The sequence below is a fragment of the Canis lupus genome, chromosome 18 (assembly GCF_011100685.1).
Source record: "Canis lupus familiaris isolate Mischka breed German Shepherd chromosome 18, alternate assembly UU_Cfam_GSD_1.0, whole genome shotgun sequence".
Lineage (NCBI taxonomy): Eukaryota > Metazoa > Chordata > Mammalia > Carnivora > Canidae > Canis > Canis lupus.
Genome location: NC_049239.1, coordinates 6,601,556 through 6,629,482, shown reverse-complemented (window position 1 = coordinate 6,629,482; position 27,927 = coordinate 6,601,556). Strand labels below are relative to the sequence as shown.

The 27,927-nt window shown below is 40.2% G+C and overlaps 2 protein-coding genes across 11 annotated transcripts in view; one reads left to right on the top strand and one right to left on the bottom strand.

Annotated features, from left to right (window-relative positions):
• Positions 1–13,137, bottom strand: part of COA1 (cytochrome c oxidase assembly factor 1 homolog) — a 73,675-nt gene extending 60,538 nt beyond the window's left edge. For 2 of the 8 annotated variants that reach the window (XM_038562638.1, XM_038562641.1), the window contains exons 1-2: positions 12,618–12,692; positions 6,512–6,565 (exon numbers count right to left, since the gene is read on the bottom strand). The gene's annotated coding sequence lies outside the window, so the exon portion shown is untranslated. Of the gene's footprint in view, positions 1–1,114; positions 1,168–6,511; positions 6,566–12,617; positions 12,703–13,118 lie in introns of those variants that run through there. The other 6 variants (XM_038562639.1, XM_038562640.1, XM_038562642.1 and 3 more) reach the window with 5 other exon arrangements.
• Positions 10,713–27,927, top strand: part of BLVRA (biliverdin reductase A) — a 78,441-nt gene continuing 61,226 nt past the window's right edge. For 2 of the 3 annotated variants that reach the window (XM_038562633.1, XM_038562634.1), the window contains exon 1: positions 12,883–13,296. Coding sequence is in view for 1 of the 3 variants with exons in the window: in XM_038562631.1 (XP_038418559.1) it covers positions 10,728–10,739 (12 nt within the window). In the remaining 2 variants the exon portion in view is untranslated. Of the gene's footprint in view, positions 10,740–12,882; positions 13,297–27,927 lie in introns of those variants that run through there. The other variant, XM_038562631.1, reaches the window with a different exon arrangement.

Genomic DNA, 27,927 nt, shown 5'->3' with positions numbered 1-27,927 from the left:
CAACAGACACAAGAAAAGGTGTTCAACATCACTCACCATCAGGGAAATACAAACCAAAACTATAATGAGACATCACCTCACAGCAATCAGCAATTATGTGAAGAAAAGGGAACCCTCTTGCACTGTTAGTGGGAATGCACACTGGTGCAGCCATTCTGGAAAACCATATGAAGGTTCCTCAAAGAGTTAAAAATCCAGCAATTACATTAATGGGTATTTACCCAAAAAATAGAAGAACACTAATTCAAAGGGATACACATACTCCAATATTTATAGCAGCATTATTTACAACAGCCATGATATGGAAGCAGCCTAAGTGTCCAACAATTGATAAATAGCTAACGAAAATTTACATATATATATAAATGTGGCATACATATGTATACATACACACACACATATACACACAATGGAAAACTATTCAGCCATAAAAAAGAATAAAATCTTACCATTTGTAACAACATGGATATAGAGTACAGCGCTGAGTGAAATAAGTCAGAGAAAGGTAAATACATGATTTCACTCATATGTGGAATTTAAAAAACAAAACAAGGAAAAAGGAAAGAAAAAAAGAGGGAGAAAGAGAGACAAGGCAAGAAACAAACTCAATTATAGAGAACAATCTGATGACCACCAGAGAAGTGGTCGGTGGGGGATGGGTTAAATAGATGATGAGGATTAAGGAGTACACTTGTCAAGATGAGCACAGGGTGATGTATGGAGCTGTTGAATTAATATATTGTACACCTAAACTAATACAACACTCTATATAACCAACTGGAATTTTTTAAAAACTTAAGTTAAAAAATTCCTAATTGTTTTTCTGAAGTAAAAACTTAAAGCAATTATTTTTCAGCTAACAAGAAGCAGTACGATCTTTGTTAATATGTCCTATTACAGTACCACACTGCCATCTGTTGGAAGACATCACTAACAAAATGTTTTTATTCATAATCAAGTGTGTGGGGAAATTTGTGAATTTCTGAAAGAAATGGTGGCAATGGGAACTTGCATTTTGTAGGTTCCACAGGACCATAATAATTGGAAACATTTCTTGACAGGCTACCACCCCCAGGGCACTACCCAGAAAGCAAACTGAAACATACCCCCTTACCTTTTCATGAAAGGCCTACTTGGTAGTCCTGGAGCTTCAAGTTTGGCACACATCTGAAGGCCACACAAGTACTCTTAAGAAACAGGCTGAGGACATCAATTTTGCACTCTCCCTATGCCTTTCTACAGCTCACTAGTATTTCCCAGAAAGTTCACATTCATCTGAGTCCCACTTATTGTGACTTGGCAAGTAGACACCTTCAGACTGCATGGCTCTGGTAGCCAACAGGGCTTACAGTAATGGTCTTACAGGATTATGGATATTTGGATATTTTAAAAGCTGCTGCCTGAGGGTCTGGCTTCCAAACATCTGAATCTTGGTGTTGACTGAGGTCCTCCCCTTTGGCACACTGGTATTAAATACCTTCAACTACTCGGAGCTACTAAGAATAAAATAAGCTACTTGGGCAATCACAAAGGTTTGAGATAAAACTATGACCGAGGGCAAAGGTTGAACAATAAGGTTCGTCTCCTACACAAGGCTGACACTTCGAGATTGAGAGAAGTAACTGTTTCATCTAATGTATAGAAACCAACACAGAGTTAAGCAGTTAAGCAAACAGAAGACAAAATATGCTCCAAATGAAAGAACAAGATAAGACTACAAGAAATAAAACTTAATAAAAACAGAGATAAGTAATTTATCTGATAAAGGGCTCAAAGTAATAGTCATAAAGATGCTCATCAAACTCAGGAGAAGAATGGATGAACACAGTGAGAATTTCAACAAAGAGGTAGAAAACGTAGAAAAATTCCAAAAAGAAGCCACAGAATTAAAGAATACACTAAATTAAACGGAAACATATACTACAGAGGTTTAACATCAAACTAGATAAAACAGAAGAAAGGATTAGTCAACTTGCAGACAGGGCAGAGGAACTCACCTACTAAGAGCAGCAAAAAGAAAAAATAATGAAAAAAGGTAAAGGTACCTTAAGGGACTTCTGGACAACATCAAGTAGACTAGAATGTGCATTGTAAGGGTCCCAGAAAGAAAACAAAGAGTGAGAGGGGCAAAAAATTTATTTGAAGAAATAATAGCTGAAAACTTCTGTAACCTAAGGAAACACCCAGATCCATGAAGCACAGTGAGTTTTGAATAAAAGAAACCCAAAGAGATCCACATCAAGACATATTAGAGTGTCAAAGGTTAAAGACAAGAAGAAAATCTAAAAGGAGCAAAAGAAAAATAATTTGTTATACAACAGGGAACCACGATACTATCAGCAGATTTTACAGGCCAGCAAGATGTGCCAAATAATGTTCGAAGTGCTAAAAGAAAAACATTTCCTACTAAGAATACTCTACCCAGCAAAGTTATTCAGAATTGAAGGAAGAATAAAAAGTCTTCCAGAAAAGCAAAAGCTAAGAGAGTTCACTGTCACTAAGCTGGCCTTACAAGAAATGTTAAAAAGATTTAAGCTGAAAATAAAAGGCACTAATTTAAAAAGAAAACATATGAAAGTATTAATCTCACTGAGAAAAGTAGTTATGTAGTAAATAACTGTAATTACATTACTTAAAAAATACACAAAATAATGGGACATAAAATGTGTAGTCAAAAACACAAATCATAAGGGAAAGAGTAAAAATGTAGGCCTTTAGAATGCATTTAAACTTGTTATCAACTTAAAATAGACTGTCATAAGTATGTTTTTACATGTAAGCTTCATGAAAACCACTAAGCAAAAACAGTACATACACGGAAGATGATAAGAAATGAATTAAAGCATACCACTAAAAAAAAACTTATCAGGGATCCCTGGGTGGCACAGCGGTTTGGCGCCTGCATTTGGCCCAGGGCGCGATCCCGGAGACCCGGGATCGAATCCCACATCAGGCTCCCGGTGCATGGAGCCTGCTTCTCCCTCCGCCTGTGTCTCTGCCTCTCTCTCTCTCTCTCTCTGTGACTATCATAAATAAATAAAACAAATTAAAGAAAAAAAAAGTGTTCTCACAAAAAGAAAAAAAAAAAAAAACTCATCAAACCACAAAGGAAGAGAGCAAGAGAAGAACGGAAGAACTAGAAAATATCCAGAAAAAAATTAAAATAGCAATAAGTACATATCTATCAATTATCACTTTAAATGTAAACACTCTAAATTTTCCATTAAGAGACAAAGGGTAGGGATCCCTGGGTGGCGCAGCAGTTTGGCGCCTGCCTTTGGCCCAGAGCGCAATCCTGGAGACCCGGGATCGAGTCCCACATCGGGCTCCCGTGCATGGAGCCTGCTTCTCCCTCTGCCTATGTCTCTGCCTCTCTCCTCTCTCTGTGTGTGATGATCATAAATAAATAAAAATTAAAAGAAAAAAAAAGAGACAAAGGGTAACTGAATAGATAAAAAACAAGACCCATCATTCTTTTAAAATGCATGTGGAACATATTCCAGGATAGATCCTACATTACACCACAAAACAAATCTCAATATTTAAGAAGACTGAGAAATTCAAGCATCTTTTTTGACCAAGAGTATGAAACTGGAAATAAGAAGAAGAAAACTGGAAAAAACACAAACACATGAAAGCTAAACATGGTACTAAACAAACAATGGGTCTCAAAGAAAACAAAGAGGGATCAAATACCTGAGGCAAATGAAAATGGAAACACAATGGTTCAAAATCTTTGGAATGCAGCAAAAGCAGTACTAAGAGGGAAGTTTATAGCAATATAGGCCTGGCCCATCTCAAAAAACAAGAAAAATTTCAAAGAAACAATAAAACTGTACACATAAAGAAAATAGAAGCACTTGATGGGATGAGCACTGAGTGTTATACTACATGTTCGCAAAATGAGGGTAAATTTTAATAAGGTAAAAAAAAAAAAGAAAATCGTTTTGAACTGAAAAAAAAAATAGAAAATAGAAAAAGAACAAAGCCCAAAGTTAGTAAAAGAAAGGAAATAATAAAGATTAGCTTGAAAATAAATGAAGTAAAGTCTTAAAAAAAAAATAGAAAAGAACAATGAAACCAAGAGCTGGTTCTTTGAAAAGATAAACAAAATTGATAACCTTTACCCAGAGTCATCAAGAAAAAAAAAAAAAAAAGACTGGGATCCCTGGGTGGCGCAGCGGTTTGGCGCCTGCCTTTGGCCCAGGGCGCGATCCTGGAGACCCGGGATCGAATCCCGTATCAGGCTCCCGGTGCATGGAGCCTGCTTCTCCCTCTGCCTGTGTCTCTGCCTCTCTCTCTCTCTCTCTCTGTGACTATCATAAGTAAATAAATAAAAATTAAAAAAAATTAAAAAAAAAGACTAAAATAATATCAGAAATGAAATAGAAGTCATAACCCACACCACAGAAACATAAAGGATTATTAAGCTATTATAAATATATGCTGACAAATTGGACAACCTAGAAGAAATTAATAAATACCTAAAATCACAGTTTTCCAAAATGGAATCAGGAAGAAATAAATAATCCAAACAGACTGATTACTGGTAATGAACCCGAATCATTAATCAAAAACCTCCCAACAATTCCAGGACTAGATGGTTTCACTGGTGAATTCTATAATCATTTAAATATCAAATTCTTCCAAAAATTCAAAGAGAGGGATCCCGGGGTGGCTCAGCAGTTTGGTGCCTGGCTCCAGCCCAGGGCATGATCCTGGAGTCCTGGGATCAAGTCCCGCATCAGGTTCCCTGCATGGAGCCTGCTTCTCCCTCTGCCTGTGTCTCTGCCTCTCTCTGTGTCTTTCATGAAAAATAAAATCTTAAAAAAAAAAAAAATTCAAAGAGGAGGAAATGGTTCCAAATTCATTTTTTAAGGCCAGCATTACCCTTATACCAAAACCAGACAAACAGTGCAAAAAAAGAAAAAAGAAAGACAGCAAGAAAAAAAGAAAAAAATTACAAACATCATCCTTGATGAGCTGATACAAATATCCTCAACAAAATATTAGTAAATTGAATTCAACAATACATTAAAATGATTATTCGTCATGATTAAGTAGGATTTGTTCCAGGGATGTAAGGATGCTCCAATATCCACAAATAAATCAACAATGATGCATCACATTCATAAAATGAAAGGCAAAAATCATACAATCATTTCAATAGAAGCAGAAAAGGCATATGCCATTCATGATCAAAACCCTCAACAAAGTGGGAATTGAGGAAACATACCTCCACATAATGAAGTCCATTTCTGAAAAGCACACAGCTAACGCCATGCTCAATGGTGAAAGCTGAAAGCTCTTTCTCTAAGATCAAGAGCAAGACAGGGAGGCCCACTCCTGCCACGTTTATGCAACATAGTATTAGAAGTTCTAGCCACAGCAATTAGGCAAGAAAAATAAACAAAAAGCATCCAAACTGGTAAAGAAGTAAAACTGTCACTATTTGCAGCTGACATACTACATACAGAAATCCCTATGATGACACAAACAAAACTATTGAAATAATGAATTCAGTAAAATTGTAGAACACAAAGCTAATATACAAAAATCTGTTGTACTTCTAGCAGAAAGAGAAATTATAGAAAAAAATCCCATTTACAATTCATCATAAAGAATAAAATACCGAGGCTGAGGAAAAAATTTATCCAAGGAAGTGAAAAACCTATATTATGAAAACTGTAAGAAATAGGTGAATGAAATTGAAGAGGACACAAAAAAATGAAAAAAAATTCCACACTCATGGATTGGAAGAATTAATCTTGTTAAAATGTCCATACCACCCAAAGCAATCTACAGATTCAATGCAATCCCCAACAATATACCAATAATATTTTTCACAGAACTAGAACAAATAATTCCAAAATTTGTATGGAACCACAAAAGACCCTGAAAAGCCAAAGCAATCTGGATAAAGAATAAAGCTAGAGGTATCACAGTCTCAGATTTAAAACTATATTACATAGCTATAGTAATCAAAACAGTATGGTACTTGCACAAAAACAGTCAGTGGAACAGAAATGAGCACAAAAATAAAACCATACTTACATGGTAAATCAGTATGCAACAAAAGAGGCACAAACACACAATGGGGAAACAACAGTCTCTTCAGTAGAGAAAACTGGTACTGGGAAAATTGGAAAGCTACATGCAAAAGAATGAAATTTTATTTATCACTGTACCATTATTTTTTCAGCTATTCCCCTGACGTTGGAATTGTAAATTTTTGTGGGAAATTGAGATCCCTCTGAATAACTGTGACCAATGGGGAAATGCAGAAAAAAAGACAACAGTATAGTTCAACCAAACCTTAGAAAAAATAAATTGTTGGCTGCCTGCTAGACCATCCCTAACACCCTCTCCTTCCAATTGCAACAGCTTTCATAAACTCCTGTTTAATAGTCCCTCATCATTGTTACAGCCCATACCCCACAATAAACAGCAACTTCTCATTCTTCACTGATAAATATCATGGGTATTTTTGCACTGGGGGAGGAAAACTTACCTGTCAAAAGCAGCAATATTCACAGCATACCAGAGTAACTGCCAAAGTATCCACCTAGAACAGCAGAATAATAACAGATTAACAGATTCAAATCTTTGGAACTATACAAGTATGCAAAATCACCTCCATTTTAGAGTCTGCCATGATGGGTAACTTACCCTCTAACATTAAAAACACAGAATTAAGGGGGAAAAAAACAGTATAGATTATAAGGAAGTTAAAAAAAAAAAAAAAAAAAAAGATTATAAGGAAGTTTAGGATTTGGGAAACTATTGAGGTAAACCTTTCATTTAGTCTGAATTCTAATCATTCTAATAAGCTCAAGGAGCCCCACGTCCTAAGACAAAAACTTCTATATCACTTCAATTAGGAGACAGCCCTTTGAATTTATATTTATAGAAAGGTAAACGTGATAATATATGCTTAAAACACACAGTTCTGTTAAATTCCCTATTTTGTGTAAAGGACAAAAATCACTGAAACATACGTGTAGTTCCTCAAAAAGTTAAACAGAGAATTACTCTATGATCCAGTAATTCCACTTCTGGGTACACATCCAAAAGAACACAAACTGGTATCTGTGTACCAATGCTCATAACACTATTCACAAAAGCCAAAAGATGGAAATGACTCAAATGTCTACTAATAGGTAAATAAAATGTGATATACACATACAGTGAAATATCATTTAGCCTTAAAAAGGAAATTCTGCAACATAACATGGATAAACCTTAAAGACATCATGCTACATGAAATAAACAGATACAAAAGAACAAATACCGTATGATTCCATTTACATGAGTTACTTGGAATAGTCAAACTCGGAGACAAAAATTGGATGGTGGCTGTCAACAACCGGAGAGAGGGGCACTATGGTGTTATTATTTAATGAGAACAAGGTTTCAGTTTGGAAGATAAGAGCTCTGGAGAGGATGGTGGTGATAGCTGCATAATAATATAAATGCACCTAGGTCACTGAATTGTACAGTAAAAATGTTTAGAATGCTAGATTTCATGAAATGTACATTTTACCACAATTAAAAAAACAAAAACAAAAACTCTGAAGCAAACAAACACCAAGTCAAAACACACAGAGTTCTAACAAATCAGGCCAAAGGATGATAATGAGGCCTTGGGCATCGTATGTAAAATAGAGATGCAACTTTTTCTAGGGAGCTGTGTTATATAGCTTTCCTCAGTTTCTCAAAATGTTCAGAGATCCTAAAAATACTTTTATTACCACTACCTTTAATCCAATGAGAAAAGTATGAAAATAATTTTATCAGGATTTTATTAAACTACTATCTCCAGCATGCCCCAATCAATATAGAACCAGCATACTTACATTCAAGCCCTGCACACAAAAACCTTCAAATAAACTTCTGCTGGTATAAGTTAAGTACCTACTATTTGTCCAATATGACTCTCGCAAATCTAATGCAATGTATTAAAAATGAGTAAGAGAATATGCAAATAGCTTCTAGGAGTCTATCTGAAAAACAAAATTAAATGAAATACAAAATTAAATGAACCAACAAAGCAGGTTATAGTATATTTTTCAAGGCAGAGGGTGGAGAGACACCAGTGTCTGAAACGATGAAACTATAAAGCTAACTATAGTATCAGGGACTCAGACATCACACTAAGCAGTGTCAGTTTCCATAACCCCCATGATTTAACAACAGCAGCCCAAACTGCCACCCGGAAGCCTTTTATAGGAAAAGATGGGCAGTCCTGACAACACAAAAATGCAAAACATTAGTATAGTAAGAAATACAAAACAAAGTTAACAGGCAAATAGACTGAAAATATCTGCCACATATCTAGCAGCCAATGGGTTAATATCTCTACACAAAGAACTTCTACCAATCTATAAGGAAAAGACAAAACTCAATAGAGAATGGACAAATTACATAAACTGGTTCCCCCCTGCTCCATTTTTCAACTATTAAAATGCTGTGGGCAGCCCTGGTGGCTCAGCGGTTTAGCGCCGCCTTCAGTCCAGGGCGTGATCCTGGAGTCACGGGATTGAGTCCTGTGTCAGGCTCCCTACATGGAGCCTGCTTCTCCCTCTGCCTGTGTCTCTGCCTCTCTCTCTCTCTCTCTGGTCTCTCATGAATAAATAAATACAATCTTTAAAAAAATAAAAATAAAAAATAAAAATAAAAATAAAATGCTGCTCACAGGTTCTTGACAGCATGTTTTCCTGGGCCTGGTCTTTTCTACACATAACAGTTATGGTTCAACTCACTCTCTGCATCACCCCTTCAGACCTATAACCTGGTCTCCAAGAAGAGTAAAAATTAACCTCATGTGATTTTTATTTAAAAGAATTATATCACAATCTACAAGACTTGTCACATGTCTGATACAGGACCTGGAATATACAAAGAACTCTTACAGGAGTAGCTAGCTGGTTCAGTCAGTGGAGCATGCAACTCTTGATCTCGGGGTTGTGAGTCTGAACCCCACGTTGGTTGCAGTAATTGCTTAAAAAGTAATCTAGGGCTACCCTCCCAGGTGGCTCCGCGGTTTAGCACTGGCCTTCAGCCAAGGGCGTGATCCTGAAGACCTGGGATCGAGTCCCAAGTCAGGCTCCCTGCATGGAGCCTGCTTCTCCCTCTGCTTGTGTCTCTGCCTCTCTCTGTCTCTCATGAATAAATAAATAAAATCTTTAAAAGACAAAAAAAACAGGTAATGACAAGTGCTGGCGACAACATGAAAGGATTAGAACCTTCATATACCGCCAATCAGAATATAACAGAATAGACACTTTGGAAAAGTCTGGCAGTTCCTCAAAATGTGAAACATAGAGTTACCATATGACTGAGCAATTCTAATCTTAGGTATATACCCAAGAGAAATGAAAACATGATGATGTTTACACAAAAACCTGGACATGAACGTTCCTAGCAGCGGTATTCATAATGGCCAATACTCAAAGGTCTACCAACGGACCAATGGATAAAGGGTAGTATATCCATACAATGAGATACTATTTAGCAGTAAAATGGAATGAAGCGCTGATACAAGTTACAACATGCCTGCATAGGCATATATATAGACAGCAGATTAGTACCTGCATAGGGGTAGGAGCTCGGGGGAGTAGGGGAAAAAATCAGAAGATTCCTCATGGGTCAAGGCTTCTTTCTGGGGTGATGAAAATACTTTAAAATTGATTACAGACTGCACAACTTTGTAAATATACTAAAACTCAATGTATATTTTAAACAGGTAAATGCTACAGGTATGTGAACTATTATCTCAATTAAGCTGTTACTTCTTAAAAGGATTTTCTTTCTAGCGTATCCCTAGCTCTTAGGACAGTCCCTGGCAATTATAGGAATTCAATAAACTGACAAAATGGAAAAATAAACTTCAAAAGGCAGGTAAACCATTGCAAAACTTTGTCACACCCAAAGTAATGAAATTGCTACATACTGTAGCTGGAGCATATGGTGTGTGTGTTGGCGTATTTTCCATCAAAGGAGACTGAAAAACTCAGCATCAGCAAGGAGACCTTGAAAGGTCTGGAAGCCGGGCTAAGGAATCCGCATTGCCCTGAATCAACAGGAAGGCCGGTAAGATTGTGAGCATGGGAATAACACGATCAGATGGATTTTCTATGTGCAGAGTTTAAGCAGAGGTTTGTTAACTTTTTTTTTTTTTTTTTAGATTTTATTTATTCACAAGAATACACAGAGAGGAGAGGCAGAGACACAGGCAGAGGGAGAAGCAGGCTCCATGCAGGGAGCCCGACCTAGCACTGGATCCTGGGACCCCGGGATCACGTCCTGGGCCAAAGGCAGATGCTCAACCACTGAGCCACCTGGGCTGCCCGGTTTGTTACTTCTATGCAAATATGAAATAGAGGGGGAAAAAAGTGCCTTAGAAATAAAGCACAAGTAAGAATGAGGAACATTCAAGGAACAAGTATCAAAGTGTAAGAATCTACGGATTTTTAATATTATACACGACACACCGACTGACGCTCACACATGCTCATATGTCCTTGTCTCCAACAATCTAGTCATTTCTACTGTCAGAACCCTGCATGGAATTCAAGAGTGATGGGGACTAAAGTCACCATGACCAACTGTCAGAAAATTCTTCTCTATGATCATCGAGGCAGGGTCTTCCTCACAGGGTTGTAACTCAGGACCATCAACAAAGTGCCCGATTCCACCGCTCAGAGGGGACGCCCCACTCTTCACAAATGTGCTCTCAGGTACGCAGGGCCGGGCAGGGTAGGGCAAGGTAGGGTAGGGCCGGGTAGGGTAGGACAGGGTAGGGTAGGGCAGGGCCATCCAAGCCGGGCAGGGTAGAGTAGGGTAGAGTAGGGCAGGGCCAGGTAGGGCCAGGTAGGGCAGGGGAGGGGAGGGCCAGGCAGGGTAGGGCAAGGTAGGGCAGGGCCGACTGGGCCTGGCAGGGTAGAGTAGGGCAGGGTAGGGTAGGGCAGCGCAGTGTAGGGCAGGGCCACGCAGAGTAGGGTAGGGTAGGGTAGGACCGGGTAGGGTAGAGCAGCGCAGTGTAGGGCAGGGCCACGCAGGGTAGAGTAGGGTAGGGTAGGACCGGGTAGGGTAGGGCAGCACAGTGTAGGGCAGGACCACGCAGAGTAGGGTAGGACCGGGTAGGGTAGAGCAGCGCAGTGTAGGGCAGGGCCACGCAGGGTAGATAGAGTAGGGTAGGGTAGGACCGGGTAGGGTAGGGCAGCGCAGTGTAGGGCAGGGCCACGCAGAGTAGGGTAGGGTAGGGTAGGGTAGGACCGGGTAGGGTAGGGCGGCGCAGTGTAGGGCAGGGCCACGCAGGGTAGGGTAGGGTAGGGTAGGGTAGGACCGGGTAGGGTAGGGCGGCGCAGTGTAGGGCAGGGCCACGCAGGGTAGGGTAGGGTAGGGTAGGGTAGGACCGGGTAGGGTAGGGCAGCGCAGTGTAGGGCAGGGCCACGCAGAGTAGGGTAGGGTAGGGTAGGGTAGGACCGGGTAGGGTAGGGCGGCGCAGTGTAGGGCAGGGCCACGCAGGGTAGGGTAGGGTAGGGTAGGGTAGGACCGGGTAGGGTAGGGCGGCGCAGTGTAGGGCAGGGCCACGCAGAGTAGGGTAGGGTAGGGTAGGGTAGGACCGGGTAGGGTAGGGCGGCGCAGTGTAGGGCAGGGCCACGCAGGGTAGGGTAGGGTAGGGTAGGGTAGGACCGGGTAGGGTAGGGCAGCGCAGTGTAGGGCAGGGCCACGCAGAGTAGGGTAGGGTAGGGTAGGGTAGGACCGGGTAGGGTAGGGCGGCGCAGTGTAGGGCAGGGCCACGCAGGGTAGGGTAGGGTAGGGTAGGGTAGGACCGGGTAGGGTAGGGCGGCGCAGTGTAGGGCAGGGCCACGCAGAGTAGGGTAGGGTAGGGTAGGGTAGGACCGGGTAGGGTAGGGCAGCGCAGTGTAGGGCAGGGCCACGCAGAGTAGGGTAGGGTACGGTAGGGTAGGACCGGGTAGGGTAGGGCAGCGCAGTGTAGGGCAGGGCCACGCAGGGTAGGGTAGGGTAGGGTAGGGTAGGACCGGGTAGGGTAGGGCAGCGCAGTGTAGGGCAGGGCCACGCAGAGTAGGGTAGGGTACGGTAGGGTAGGACCGGGTAGGGTAGGGCGGCGCAGTGTAGGGCAGGGCCAGCCGGGCAGGGTAGAGTAGGGTAGAGTAGGGTAGGGCCAGGCAGGGTAGGGCAGGGTAGGGCAGCGCAGGGTAGGGTAGGACAGGGCTAGGTAGGGCAGGGTAGGGCAGGGCAGGGTAGGGCAGCTTAGGGCGGGGCAGGGCCACCTGCTGGCGGCCCCGAACCCCCGAACCCCGGGGCAGGCGGGCGAGGGGGGCACCCTGCAGCCCCTGGCAGCCTCCTGCAGCACCCGGCAGCCCCCTGCAGCCTCCTAGGGCGCTGCGCCCACAGGGGCCCCGACACCACGCAGGCAGCAGGCGGGTTGCCCCCGCGACCAAGCCCCGGGAGGAGACCCCCGCCGGCAGCCCCGTCGCGCACACACACACACACACACACACACACACACACGCAACCGTGCAGGCTGCGGCGACAAACGTCTCCGAGGGTGAAAGGAACGCGAGGCTCGGAGCCGCGGGGGCGCTGACCTTTCCGGGCCGCAACCGCGCGCCGCAGGAAGCGCGCGCCTGCCTTCCTTCCGGGGGCGGAAGTGCGGGTACGCGCGCCCCCAGGCCGGCCCGCCCCGCGAGGAGCAGCGGAGACTTCCGGCGCGGCGTCCCCGCGGGCTAGAGCGTCCGGACGCGCCGGGGCGGGGGCGGGGGCGGGGGCGGGGGCGGGGCACGCCGGGCCAGGTCGGAGTCGCGGGCCGAGGCCGCCGCGGACGCTCGGCCCCGCCCGGGGAGCGAGGTGGGCCCCGCAGAGCCCGCCCTTCTGTCCCGCCCCGCGCCGCGCCGCTGCGGCAGCCCCCGCGGAGCCCACTCGCCGCCTTCGCCTGACACACGGCAGCACGACAGTCTTATCCATCCAATCGCTGCGAAATGCCTACGGCGCTCCAGGGAATGCGAGGGCAAGAAGAAGAAGAAGAAAAAAAAAGAAAAACGTAGACGACTTGAGTTAAGTAGCGCGAGGAACGGTAACAGCATTTTTACCCGGTGCGTTTGTTCCAAGGATGTAAAGCGCTCAGGTGGCGTCTGGGCCTCCGCGGTCGTACGCCGCAGCCGTGCCCACCGCCCTGTTGGTCGTCCTGCCGTCACCGCGTAGGAGGATGGCGGCCTGGGAAGCCCTCGGCTGAGGAAGAATTCTTGAGAGGACTTCCGTGCAAAAGAGGTGGGTTTGGGTTTTTTTTTTTTTTTTTAAGATTTTACTTATTTATTCATAGACACAGAGAGAGAGAGAGACCCAGGCCGAGGGAGAAGCAGGCTCCACGCAGGAGCCCGACGCGGGACTCGATCCCGTGACCCCGGGGTCACGACCTGGGCCGAAGGCGGGTGCTTAACCGCTGAGCCCCCCGGGGATCCCCAAGAGGTGGTTTTCATTAAACGTCTACTGACAGGACCTGTGGACAGAAAGCTGCATGGGGTCGTGAGGGGTAGTAATTATACACCTTCAACTTGGGGTGGGGGGCGATAGTCTCTAAGTCTGTAAGTTTCAAAGGAATTCTGGAAACAAGGTTGCCAGGACCTTGAAGGCGTTAGTTATTGTTGGGAAAAGGTCATATATTATTGTCTAATAAACCCTTAGGGCGCCCGGGTGGCTCTGCGGTTTAGCGCCACCTTCCGCCCAGGTCGTGACCCCGGGGTCGTGGGATCGAGTCCCGCATCAGGCTCCCTGCGTAGAGCCTGCTTCTCCCTCTGCCTGTGTCTCTGCGTGTTGTGTGTGTGTGTCTCTCATGAATAAACAAATAAAATCTTAAAAAAAAAAGATAAAAAAAGAAAACATTGATCATAAGACACCCCACCCCCCCCACCCCCCCGCCAGATACGTATCCATAGGTCCTGTGCTTGGAAGATGGTTGCTAACATGTATCTTGACTCCAGAATAAAAATAAAGGAAGTTTCCAAAGGAATTTTTATATGTTAAAGAAGACCTGCAGGGTCCTGGCGGGTCAGGCCAAGGTTGCCCTTTTGCCCTTAGCAAAGCCAACATGGGGGCCGCTGAGCCCGTAGAAGAATGTCACTCCGCCCGTTTCAAGGACTCGTCAATGGGCTGCAAGTAGGGAGGGAATTAATTTTCCTTCTGCCTTTGTTTCCCACATGATTATCGCCACTATTACCATCATTATTGACTTTTTTTTCTTTTCACGTAAGTTTGAAGTCCAGGTACCTTTCCTCCAAAAAAGTAGGGTCTCGGCATTGGTGGGTCCCCTAAATTTGATGTGTTACATGACCGGACTAGTCAAGTGTAATCTCATGTCGTTTAAACCTGGAGCTCACCCTCTTTCTGAAGTTCTTATGGGGATATCTAATACGTTTCCTTATTTTCTGATAGAGGTGAAGATAAAATGAGTTTAGGTAGCGCTAGTAATGTTGTAAGTGCCCAAAATTATTAGCTATTGTTGTTGAGACAGGGATTCTACTTCTTAGAGCCACAAGTATCCTTATCTGGATTCTCTCTCTCTCTCTCTCTCTCTCTCTCTCTCTCTTTCTGTCTTTCCTATATATAAGGAAAGGATCTGTTTTGCTACCTGTTAACTTCTAAGGATCCAGGGCAGGGGTAGGAGGTGGAGAGATGAGAGACGGTTGACTAGAGTGCTGTCAGTTGTGGGGTGATATTAAGTGGTCAAATGGTTGCTTTAAGAAATGCACTTAACAGCAACAGGATGGAACCACCGTGTCTAGTGTCTCTCTCAGCAGCAGCCTAGAACTATGAAACTAGAGTTTCTACGTATGGTAGTTCATATACACGAAAGTATCATTTTCTGCTTATTAATATTCTAACTAAGTGATTTTATTGTTTGGAGTTGGGTCTTTTAGATTTTCTATCATTACAATCATGTCATTGAGATGATGACAAAATCCTTTCCAAATTTTATACCACTAATTTGTCATATCTAACTGTATTGGCTAGTTATTTCCAATAAAAATATTTAATAATAGTGAACATAGTATAGGCTTCTTTGTCTTATTCTACCTTTAACGGGACATCTCTAGAACTTTCCCATTAAGTATGCTACTGGCTTGGGAGACTAAGGTAAATCTTTTATCTTTTATCATATTAAGGAAGTGCCCAGCTACTAAGAGAATAGGAAAAATTTTGACACAAAGCATTGAGCATGCCCCTACATCTTGTCATAAAAGTAGGTATAAACTAGATAATATTTGCCTCAGAGACACTAATGAAATTCACATTAGCTAGGTTGGAATCAGTGTTCTTTCTTAATCTTAAATACTATCATCATGAAATTGAATACTGACTAGGTTGTTTATAAGAAATCTCCCTGTGGAAAGGAGAGAAAATGTGTGGGTAATAGGGAGACAGAACATGAGAGACTCCTAACTCTGGAAAACGAATAAGGGGTGGTGGAAAGGGAGGTGGGGGTGACGGGCACTGAGGGGGGCACTTGATGGGATGAGCACTGGGTGTTATGCTGTATGTTGGCAAATTGAACTCCAATAAAAAAAAAAAAAGATTTGAAAATAAATAAATAAATAAATAAATAAATAAATAAATAAATAAATAAATAAATAAATAAATAAATAAATAAACAAACAAACAAACAAACAAACCCCCCTGTGATATCCTGATTTTTAACCCTGGAAAAGTTCTTTTTTATCTTTTATAGAATATCACCTTTAATCCAAAGTCTATGCTTGTTCTATACATTGTGGGGAATTGCATGGATCTTCTATAGTTTGGTTATCAAAGTTGTGTCTGTCCAAATATGCTGGTTGTGGAAAATAGGAACATTTTATGATGATAGAGAGATTAGGTCATCAAGAGATATAACAATCTTAAACTTGTATGCAGCATAGCGGAGGTTTGATATATGTGAAACCAAAAGTGAAAAGAGAATTAGAAAAACAAAAAATTACAATGGGTGATTTTAACCTTCATGTCTCAGAAATTAATAGAACTAGACAAAACTGTAAGTGTATGGAAGACTGAAAAACATTATCAGCCAACTTGACCTATTGACATTTATAGAACACTTTGTAAAAAGCAAAATATCTTGTTTAAGTGCATAGAATATTCACTTTTATGGGGTTCATAAAACAAATCTCAAATTTAAATATAGACTAAAATCACTCAATATGTTGTCTGACTATAATGCAATTATATGTGACATAATTAACTTATATTTATAATATATTTAATATATAATTTAATTGGAAATTAATAATAGTAAGGTTTCTGAGAAAGCTCCAAATATTTTGAAATTAACATATTTTAAAATAGCCTATGAGTCAAAGAAGAAATCACAAGGAAGCGGATAAATATCTTGAACTGAATAAAAATAAAAACATATCCAAAAGTGTAGAACACAGTGCAAGTGACGCTTAGAGGGAAAAATTATTGCTTTATATGTTTATATTAGAAAAAACGGAAAACCTAAATTATGTAAGTTTCCACCTTAAGGGATTAAGAGGAAGAAAACAAAAGAGCAACGGAAATAGATACTTTTGGAAATTAATTGAATAGAAAATGTGTTTCTTTTAAAGCGTTAAATTAGTAAACATCTAGCTACAGATCTGATCAATCAAAAAAAGAGGTTGGGAGACCAAATTACCAATACCAGAAATGAGAGAAAAGAAATCACAGATCCTATAGACATTAGAAATGAATAAATAAATAGGATTCTTCTTCTAGTAATAGCTAAGTACTTCCTATTGAAGCAACCCTCCTACAGGTAAAAACTGCAAACTCTGGGCCAAGTAGAAAAAATAACTCCCTGAAAAGAACAGCACAGGAATTCTCCTCCTACACTGGAGGAGAATTAGTGCTTTTGTAAAAAAAAGAAATGAGACAGTGAATTTCCCATTTGTATGGCTTTTTGCCTGAGGGCAAACCCCAGTTGTTATTCTCAGTCCCGAAAGAGTTTGGGACTACTAGAACAACTGCAAAGTAGGAGGTCATCAAAGAAAGGAAATCCCCAAAAGAAAGAAGTCAAAAAGGAAGAAGACCACATTCTGTGTATAAAATGGCTATATTTCTGTCTGACACCTGAAACACATGTGTGGAGCTGACTTTTGAGCTATTGAGAGCTCAAAAATTGAAGAGACATCGTCTGCTGCCCACCACAGTTGAGACTAACAGAACTGAAGAGAAATAGACAAATCCACAATTATAATTGGAGCTTCTCTTCTTGCTTTCTTTCTAACAGTTGGAACTTTCAACAGTCTTCTCTCAGTAGTTAGTATGAGATCTAAGTAAAAGTTTAGTAAAGGCTATAGCATTATCAACCACCTACCTTGATCTAATTGTTACTTTATAGGACACTGCACTCAACAACTGTAGAATACACATTCTTTTTAAATATACACACTTTGTTCACCAAAATACATCATAAGCCAGACTATGAAACAAGTCCTAATAAATTATAAAAGATTAAAATCATGCATTAAGTTTCCTATCAAAGATAGAATTAAATCAGAAATAAGTAATGGAAAAATATCTGGAAGACCCCTAAATATTTGTAGATACTTAGAGAATAATGTATAGCTTTAAATACTTGTTTTTCAAAAGAAGAAATGTATAACTCATGACCTAAGTTTCTACCTTAAGAAGCTGGGAAAGGTAGAGCAAGTAAGGCCAAAAAGATAGAAGGAAGTAATACTAAAGATAAAAGCATAAATCAGTGCAATTGAAGACTAATAACATTATATTTAAAAAACTAAAGACTAGATCTTTGACATATCAACAAGATCCATAAATTACTAGCTAGGCTAATTAAGAAAACAAAAATTAACTATCAGGAATGAAAGAGGAGTTATCACTACAGATCCTACAAACATTAAAACTTGAAGGTGGGATGGACTCTGAGATGCTCTGAGAAGCAAGAGGTTAGTCATAGGATATTGGCCATTCTAGGAAAGGAATATAACCATGGGTGAAACAGTGCTCTTCAACTGAGGGAGCTCTTAGGAGACAGGTTGTGTATCCCAGCAACTACCATTGACTTATGAGGGGAAGAGAAGCAAATCTAGGGAGAGTCAGGTTATATTTAAGACAGCAACAAAAGAAGAAGGAAAAAAGTAAGTTAGATAAAGTTGCCTAGAAAATGTCCTAAAATGATAGGGGATTTAGACAAAGGAAAGGAAGAACGTTTCCACCTGTGGAAATACTGTGACACAAAGCATACAGTTAAGAAAATTAGGAACTAATTTCTAAAATTATATATACATATTGTGAGCTTGCAAATATGCTATAGGAGTACTTTTTAAAACTTATTTTGCTGCTATAAACATTGAGGTGCATGTGCCCCTTCAAATCCATGATTTTTGTATCCTTTGGATAAATACCTAGTAGTGCAATTGCTGGTTTCGTAGGGTAGCTCTATTTGTAACTTTTCGAGGACCCTCCATACTGTTTTCCATAGTAGCTGCACAAGTTTTGCATTCCCACCAACAGTGTAAGAGGGTTCCCCTTTCTCCACATCTGAGCCAACATCTTGTTTCCTAAAATGTTAATTTTAGCCATTTTGACCAGTGTGAGGTGGTATCTCATTGTAGCTTTGATTTGTATTTCCTTGATGCAGAATGATGGTGAGCATTTTTTCATGTGTCTGTTGGCCATTTGTATATCTTTGGAGAAATGTCTGTTCATGTCTTATGCCCATTTCTTGACTGGATTTTTTGGGTTTTGGTGTTGAGTTTGATTAGTTCTTTATAGTCTTTGTATATTAACCCTTTATGATTTGAGAATATCTACTCCCATTCTGTAGGTTGCCTTTTAGTTTAGTTGGTTGTTTCCTTTGCTGTGCAAAAACTGTATGCAACTGATTTATCACTAAAGTCTACCCCTGAAAATAATATATATTTTTTAGAATATGGAAACTGGTCCAAACATTATCAGCAATATATTGTTTTTGCTTTTTTTCTTAAAATATTTTGAGACCACTTTTGATATACACACATATAATTCTGTGGTCAAAACAAACAAATAGGACTTTAATGAGACTAAACAAAAATGCAAAACTTAAACAAAATTTAAAAATTTGAAAGCATAACCTAAATTTTTCTGCATAGCTGAAATCTAAAGCAAGTCCTGTTGCAGGGGTGGGAGGGGGTATTGACAGGAAGATAAAGCAGGGTTTTTTATAATGTCTTGCACCTTTAAATGTTGCAAAAAATAATTTTACTCCATAGGCTGAAAATGTTTCACAGATAGTTCATTCCTATATCTTTAGGCACCATAGCTGTGGCAGTGCCTCCTTTTGCAAGGTAAACTGCAGTGCTGGATTTGGAATGAACTGCCCTGTTACTGCCACTGTTGTTGACCTCACAGTCCAGTGGTTCAGTGGAAAAGACCCAGGTGGAGGAGCACCACCACTTAAGAGAATAGGGAGTTTTTACACAGTTAACATGATAACTAAATTGAATTTAAATTAAAAAAATTTTAATTTTTTTTTTTTTTTTATGATAGTCACACACACACACACAGAGGCAGAGACACAGGCAGAGAGAAAAGCAGGCTCCATGCACTGGGAGCCCGACGTGGGATTCGATCCCGGGTCTCCAGGATCGCGCCCTGGGCCAAAGGCAGGCGCCAAACCACTGTGCCACCCAGGGATCCCAAAAAAAATTTAAATAAATAAAACTTTCTTATTTTGAAATAATTATAGATTCACAGGAAGCTTGTAAAAAGAATCTAAAGGAATGTCCTGTGTACCAGGACCCAGTTTTCTCCAGTGGTAACCTTTTTTGTTAACTATACTATAATATCAAAACAAGTAAATTGATATTAGCATAATCCAAGAGTTTATTCAAATTTCACCAGTCATCTATGCACTCATTTGTGTATATGTGTACACGTGTGTATTTCTATGCAATATTATCACATGTTTAAATTCATGTAACCACTACCCCAATCAAGGATCCCTGGTACTACCCCTTTCATAGCCAGTCGATTCCTGTCTTTCCTGCCTCCACTGCCACCTTGTAACCCGTGGCGATCACTAATCTGTTCTCCATCTCTATAATTTTGTGGCAAGCATGCAGTTAGTTCAGTTAAAATACAGCTTGAATCACGGCCTATCGTTATTTTGTGGAAAAGCATCATCTTCACCTTAGACTTTGAAACTTCTCATGAATCTTTTCATTAGTAGTCAAATTTTCCAAGATAATTTCTACCAAGGTTATTGCAAACCAGCTGTCTTTAAATTTGTATTCTCTAATTCTTCCCTCTTACTTCTAGAAGATGATGTTGTCAAATATTTTACAAATGAATCATGACCATCAGATGTGGGTTGTTGTTTTTTGTTTAAAGATTCTATTTACCTATTCATGAGGGACCCAGAAAGAGAGACAGAGACACAGGCAGAGGGAGAAGCAGGCTCCATGAGCTGCTTCTGAGCTGCCCTGAGCTGTCCAGGTGTCCCACAAAAAATCTTTAAATTTTGCTTTAAAAATTTACTGTCAGTATATCTTCCTTGATCCTTTCTTCCACTACAAAGGCACAGATAATCTTACTAATCTCTGTTATTTATTGTGGAAACTTTCTCTGAAAATATCCCCTCCTTCTCTGAGATCATTATCTGACCACCTCCCCCCATTCCTTGCATCCCAATTTAAGTGGTTCTTTTTTTAATCTATATGCATGTTTTTAACCCTGTTACAAATATTGTTTGTATCTGGGTCAGATGAAGTTCCCAGCCACAAAGAGAGATGCAAACTATATACTAACAGCTTAAATTCAGCTAGGCACACCAGTGTGATCCTATTCGTTGCCAGATACCAAAAATACTTTTGTACAAGTTAATAAATAGCTGATACCAGAAGACCCTACGATAAACTTAGGCACAACTAGGTCCCATCTCTGAGACCCATCAGATATCCTATTAGCCAGAAACCAAAGGTCTGGCATTATAGACAGCTTCTGTTCTGTTTTGAATATTCCTCCCTCTTCTACCACTAAGTACAATAAAAATGTGATCGATGCTGTATTGGTGATTTTTTAAAGTTTTATGAAAACTCAGAGAATGGAGTACTCTTTGACAACAGAAGGTAAGATTAGGAGAGTCAAGAGAACATCCGAGAAAAGTTTACAGGGTATATTAGTGCTTCCCAACTGGTGATAAATAATAGTAATAATAAATACCATTTTTTCAGTGCTTACTATGTCATAGGCTCTGCGCCAAATTCCTTTTACAAACATTTACTGCATTTATTGCTCACAAAACTGCAAGACATATAATTACAATTCTATTTTATAGATGAGCAGTATTCTTCACCAGCTGATACTGATAGAGCTGAACCAGTTTTTCAAAGCTATCCATTTTAATTAGTCACAGTGTTGTGATTAGTCAGCACCTGGACCATGCCAATTATTAATAATTTTGGTTTTTTTTTAATTTTTATTTATTTATGATAGTCACACAGAGAGAGAGAGAGAGGCAGAGACATAGACAGAGGGAGAAGCAGGCTCCACACACCGGGAGCCCGACGTGGGATTCGATCCCGGGTCTCCAGGATCGTGCCCTGGGCCAAAGGCAGGCACTAAACCACTGCGCCACCCAGGGATCCCTATTAATGATTTTGAACATCATTCCTACAGATAAAAAATCAGAAACTAAGAATAAATCAGTAGCAAAAGATCACATACCAAAGAGTAGAACTGGGATTTCAGTCCAAGGCTGAACTAGTCTAAAGTTCATGTTCTTTTTTTTTTTTTTAATTTTTATTTATTTATGATAGAGAGAGAGAGAGGCAGAGAGAGAAGCAGGCTCCATGCACCGGGAGCCCGACGTGGGATTCAATCCCAGGTCTCCAGGATCGCGCCCTGGGCCAAAGGCAGGCGCCAAACCGCTACGCCACCCAGGGATCCCTAAAGTTCATGTTCTAAACCACTTTCTTACCTACATGTCTTTTTTTTTTTTTTAACCCACATTTCAACTATGAAGACAACTTAAAAAAACTTCCATAATATGTTTTTCCTCTTTATATCTTCTGGGAAGGTAAGTGGTACCATATGTTTTTCATCTCCCAAAAGCCCTCCATAAGAAACAGATCAATAAGGTAGAGAAGCCAAAAACCTACAGATAATATCAATAACAAATTAGGTGATAAAGTATTCCCACAAACTAAAATTTGAGGTGTAGGATTCAACCTCCAACAGTAACACACTCACATAGTATTTATCAGCAGCTACACAGAAGGGAGCAGAGAAAGGAGATGGTCTTCTGATAGCCCTGGAAGCTAGAGAGCCCCCAAATTACTATAGGTGTTCTCAGAAATGCTCACAAGACATATCTGAGAACAACAGCCAAAACTGGATGAAGTTTGCAGACTCCCAGTCCCAAGTAACAGAAGGAGGACTAGAATAGTCTGAGCCCTATGAACTCTCAATTCTAAGTGATGAAAGTTCTCTGATAAGACAAAGCTTACATTAAGAAACTGCTGGAAGTAAGACTAAGCAGAGCAAATTGAGCAGTCAGGAATGGAGAAGGCAAAACAAGATCCAATGATGAGGGGAGGAGTACTTTATGAAACAACATAAGAAAGAGGGAGCTCTAGTACTGATACATTAGGAAGGTTATCCTTAGGTTACTTCTTTCATGGGTTAGAAATGCTCATCTCACTTATGCATGAGCAATCAAATAGATCACAAAAGTAAATGTCTTATAGTTCTTGTTGGAGAAGGTCATCAAGAAGACAGGACTGCCAGTTGACCTGTGAGCTGGACTCAGGCACTAGGAGGCTCCTCATCCCCTTTCTGTCCTTGGAATGTGGGTTCTGTTTGCCTTTCCCACTCCCAGAGGCTGCTCTCAGGACACAACCTTGAGATAGTGATGTGTTGAGAACAACTGCATGGTATATGTGATTGAACCTAGTTAAGACCTATATTTGGGCAGCCCGGGTGGCTCAGTGGATTAGCGCTGCCTTCAGCCCAGGGCCTGATCGCCTGATTGAGTCCCGCGTCGAGCTCCTTGCATGAAGCCTGCTTTACCCTCTACCTGTGTCTCTGCCCCTCTCTCTCTCTCTCTCTCTCTCATGAATAAATGAATAAAATCTTAAAAAAAAAAAAAAAAAGACTTCTATATTCACTCTCAAAAGTTGGCAGGCCAGCATGGAGACTTGTCTTGCTGCCACCAAAAACAAATCTTGTGTAGAAGTTCATTTTGCTGCCACCTACTAACCTGGAATGGCCTACCAGAGACCTTTCTTTGGTCTCTTTCCCGCCCCCTATATAGGAGCCGGTTTCAGATTTTCCCCGGGAAGCTCCTGAGAGGTTTCAAACCAGTGGTTACTGTGAGAAAAAAGGAATAAGGAACAGAATAACATCCGTATAGACAATAAAGGTACACTAAAAAGAAATGTCCGCAAATAGGTGAAAATATAATAATATATTCCCAAATCAGCCCCCAAAAAATGGAACATTAGCACAAACTTTCTTAATCTGATTTAAAACAAGAGCAACAACACTGGCAGAGCCAGGAAGCTCAGCAATCCCCTAGGACTTTCATAAAACACACTTAAGTAAATCATGATAGAAGTACTAAAAATCAAGAGAGGAGAATATGTTAAGAGTAGAGAGAAGGGAGAACAAGGACAGAAGTATAAGAAGGATGGCTGATTTTACTTCAGAAAAAGAAGAAAATGAAACATCTTCAATGTAATGAAAGGGAAGAAACTGTCACCTTAGAATCTAGATTTATATTTTAAGACTATTAAACACATTTGATAAAAGAAAATACAAAATAAATTTATAGACTAAAAATAATAAAATCACTACACATTGAAACCTATGGGATGCATGTAAAGCAGTGATCAAAAGAAAATTCAAAGCATTAAACACTTACAAATCAAAAATAAAGAATTGAGTTAAATTCACAAATAAAAGAGGGAAAACCCCTACAAACCAAGTGAAATCAAAAGAAGGAAATGATGAGGATTACAATAGAAATCAGTGAGGTGGAGAATAGAAAAGCAGCAGACATGATTAATAAATCAAAATCTGGTTTTAACACCTTTATTGAAGTGCATGTAATTTACCCGTTTAAAGTGTACAATTCAGTAGCTTGTACTATATTTACAGAATTGTGCAGCCATGAACAATTAATTTTAGAGCATTTTAATCACCCCCCGAAAAATTCTACATCTTTTGACTATAAATCCCCCCAAATCCTCACTCACTTTCCCAGCCCCAATCAGTAATCTACTTCCTATCTTTATAGATGTAAACTATTCTAGACATTTCATAACAGAATGGTATGAGGTCTCTGTGACTGGACTACACTTAGCATAATATTTTCAGTGTTCATCATGATTATAAAATGGTTTGCAAAATCTATAAACAGAAATAAGAAAACTATGCATATAAATGTTAACTGTGGCATTTTTTGGAATATTAAGAATAAGAAAATTGTGAAAATGCTCAGTTCCTGGGGTAGTGTCCCAAGTCTCATCTCACAAGCAGACCAGAGCATACCTAGTTAAAACTTACCACATTCAGTCCAGGGGCCAAATACTGCACAAAACAGGCAAAGGGAACCTCTGCAGATCACAGGCCTGAAGGATAAAGCAGTCAGGACACAATAGCAGAGTACACACAGCACATACTGGAAACACCTCCAGAAGTGCCAGGCCTTGGGAAATAGGGGACATTATACTGCAGGGCACTTCTGGACCTCTTTTCCTAAAGTCATTACCCTCAAAAACAAGAGACATAGCCAAATTTCCTAGCAGAGAAACAGCACAGAAATTTAAACAAAATGGGGAGACAGAGGAATTTGTCCCAAATGAAAGAACAGGACAAGGCCATGGCCAGTGATCTAAGAGAAACAGGTATTAATAACATGCCTGATAGAGAATTTAAAGTAATGATCAGGGCAGCCCCGGGGGGCACAGCGGTTTAGCGCCTGCCTTTGGCCCAGGGCAGATCCTGGAGTCCCAGGATTGAGTCCTACATCGGGCTCCCTGCATGGAGCCTGCTTCTCCCTCTTCCTGTGTCTCTGCCTCTCTCTCTCTCTGTCTCTCATGAATTAATAAAATCTTTTAAAAAAGTAATGATCATAAAGATACTCAGCAAAGAATGGAAGACATCAGTGAGACCTTAACACAGAGATAAGGAGTAACGTAGCAGAGATAAAGAGTTCAATAAACAAAATGAGAAATATGCTAGATGGAATGAATAGCAGGCTTGAAAAAGCAGAGGAATGAATTAATGACCTAGAAGACAGAGTAATGGAAAGTAATCAGACTGAACAAAGAAGAGAAAAAGAATTATGCAAAACAAGAATAGACAGGGAAATCAGTGATGTCATCAAATGTAATAACATCTGTATTATAGAGATCTCGGAAAAGGAGAGAAAAAAGGGAAGAAAGTGTATTTGAAGAAATAACTGAAAACTTCCCTAATCTAGGGAAGGAAACAAATATCTAGATCCAGAACATATGGAGAACCTTCCCCAAAAGTTAACAAAAGCTGGTCCACATCAAGAGATTGTAATTAAATTGCAAATTGTAGCAATAAAGAAAAAAAGTATCAAGTGAAAAGAAGATAATTACATATAAAGGAAACACCATCAATTTTGATTACTGAATCAGTAATCAAAAAACTCCCAGAAAACAAAAGTGCAGGACCGACAGCTTCACATGCAAATTCTATCAATATTCTAAAGAAGAGTTAATATCTATTCTTCTCAAACTATTCCAGACAATGAAAGAGGAAGGAAAACTTCCAAATTCATTCTATGAAACCAGCATTACCTTAATAGCAAAACCAGATAAAGGCCCCACAAAAAAAGAGAACTACAGGCCAATATCTCTAATGAACATAGATGCAAAAATCTTCAATAAAATACTACCACACTGAATCCAACAGTATATTTAAAAACTCATTCACTATGATAAAGTGGGATTTATTCCCAGTATGTAAGTGTGGTTCAATATTTGCAAATCAGGGACACCTGGGTGGCTCAGTGGTTGGGCACCTGCCTTTGGCTCAGGGCCTGATCTTGCGGTCCTGGGATCAAGTCCCACATCAGGCTCCCTGCATAGAGCCTGCTTCTCCCTCCACCTTTGTCTCTGCCTGCCTCTCTCTGTGTCTCTCATGAATAAATAAATAAAATCTTAAAAAAAAATTTGCAAATCAAACAACATGATACATCACATCAAGAGTAGGATAAAAACCATATGATCATTTCAATAGATGCAGAAAAAGCATTTAACAAGGGAAAACATTAATTCATGACAAATACCCTCAACAAAGTAGGTTTAGAGGGAACATACCTCAACCTAATAAAGGCCATATATGAAAAACCCAAGCTAACATCATTCTCAATAGGGAAAAACTGAGAGCTTTTCCTCCGTGGTCAGGAACAAGACAGGGATGCCCACTCATCACTTCCATTCAACATAGTATTGAAAGTCCTAGCCAGGGAAATCAGACAAGAAAAAAAGAAAAGACATCCAAATTGGCAAGGAGGAAGTCAAATTCCCTCTCTTTGCAGATGACATGATATTATATAGAGAAAACCCTAAAGACTCCACCAAAAACACTTACTACAACATATAAATGAATTCAGTAAAGTTGCAACATAGAAAATCCATGTACAGATATTGGTCAGATTTCTATACACTGACAGAAATAAAAATTAAGAAAACAATCCCGGTTACAATTGCACCCAAAATAATAATATACCTAGGAAAAAACCTAACCAAGAAAACTATACTATGAAAACTATAAAACATTGATGAAATAAGTTGAAGATGACACAAAGAAATAGAAATACATCCCCTGCTCATCAGTTGGAAGAATATTGTTAAAATGTCTATACTGCCCAAAGCAATCTACATGTTTAAGGCGATCTCTATCAAAATACCAAAAGGATTTTTCACAGAACTAGAACACAAATCTTAAATTTATTTGGAACCACAAAAGACCCTGAATTGCCAAAGCAATTTTGAAAAAGAAACTCAAATCAGCAGGTATCACAGTCCCAGACTTCAACTTATATTACAAACCTGTAGTGATCAAAAGAGTATGGTCATGGCACAAAAATAGATGCAGATCAACAGAACAGAATAGAAAATCCCGAAATGAACCCAAAATTATATGGTTAATTAATATTTAAGAAAGCAAGAAAGAATATCCAATGCAAAAACAGTCTCTTCAACAAATGGTATCAGAAAAACTGATCAGCTATATGCAAGAGAATGAAACTGAACCATTTTCTTACACCATACACAAAAATACATTCAAAATGGACTAAGAATCCAAATGTGAGACCTGAGACTTGAAAATCCTAGAAGAGAGCACAGGAAGTATAATGTCTCTGACATTGGCTGTAACAGTTTTCTAGATGTGTCTCCTAAGATAAGGGAAATAAAGGCAAAAATAAGCTATTGGGACTGGATCAAAATAAAAACCTGCACAGTGAAGGAAACACCCAAAATAAAACTAAAAGGCAATCTACTGAATGGGAGAAGATATTTGTAAATGATATATCCAATAACAAATTAGCAACTAAAATAGATAAATAACATAAAACTTCAAAACAAATAATCCAATTAAAACATGGGCATAAGGGGATCCCTGGGTGGCTCAGCGGTTTAGTGCCTGCCTTTGGCCCAGGGAGCGATCCTGGAGTCCCGGGATCAGGTCCCACGTCGGGCTCCCAGCATGGAGCCTGCTTCTCTCTCTGCCTGTGTCTCTGCCTGTCTCTCTCTGTGTCTATCATGAATAAATAAATAAAATCTTTAAAAAAAAATGGGCATAAAATGTGACCAGACATTTCTTCAAAGGACACATACAAATGGCCAACGGACATATGGGAAGATGCTCAGTATCACTCATCAG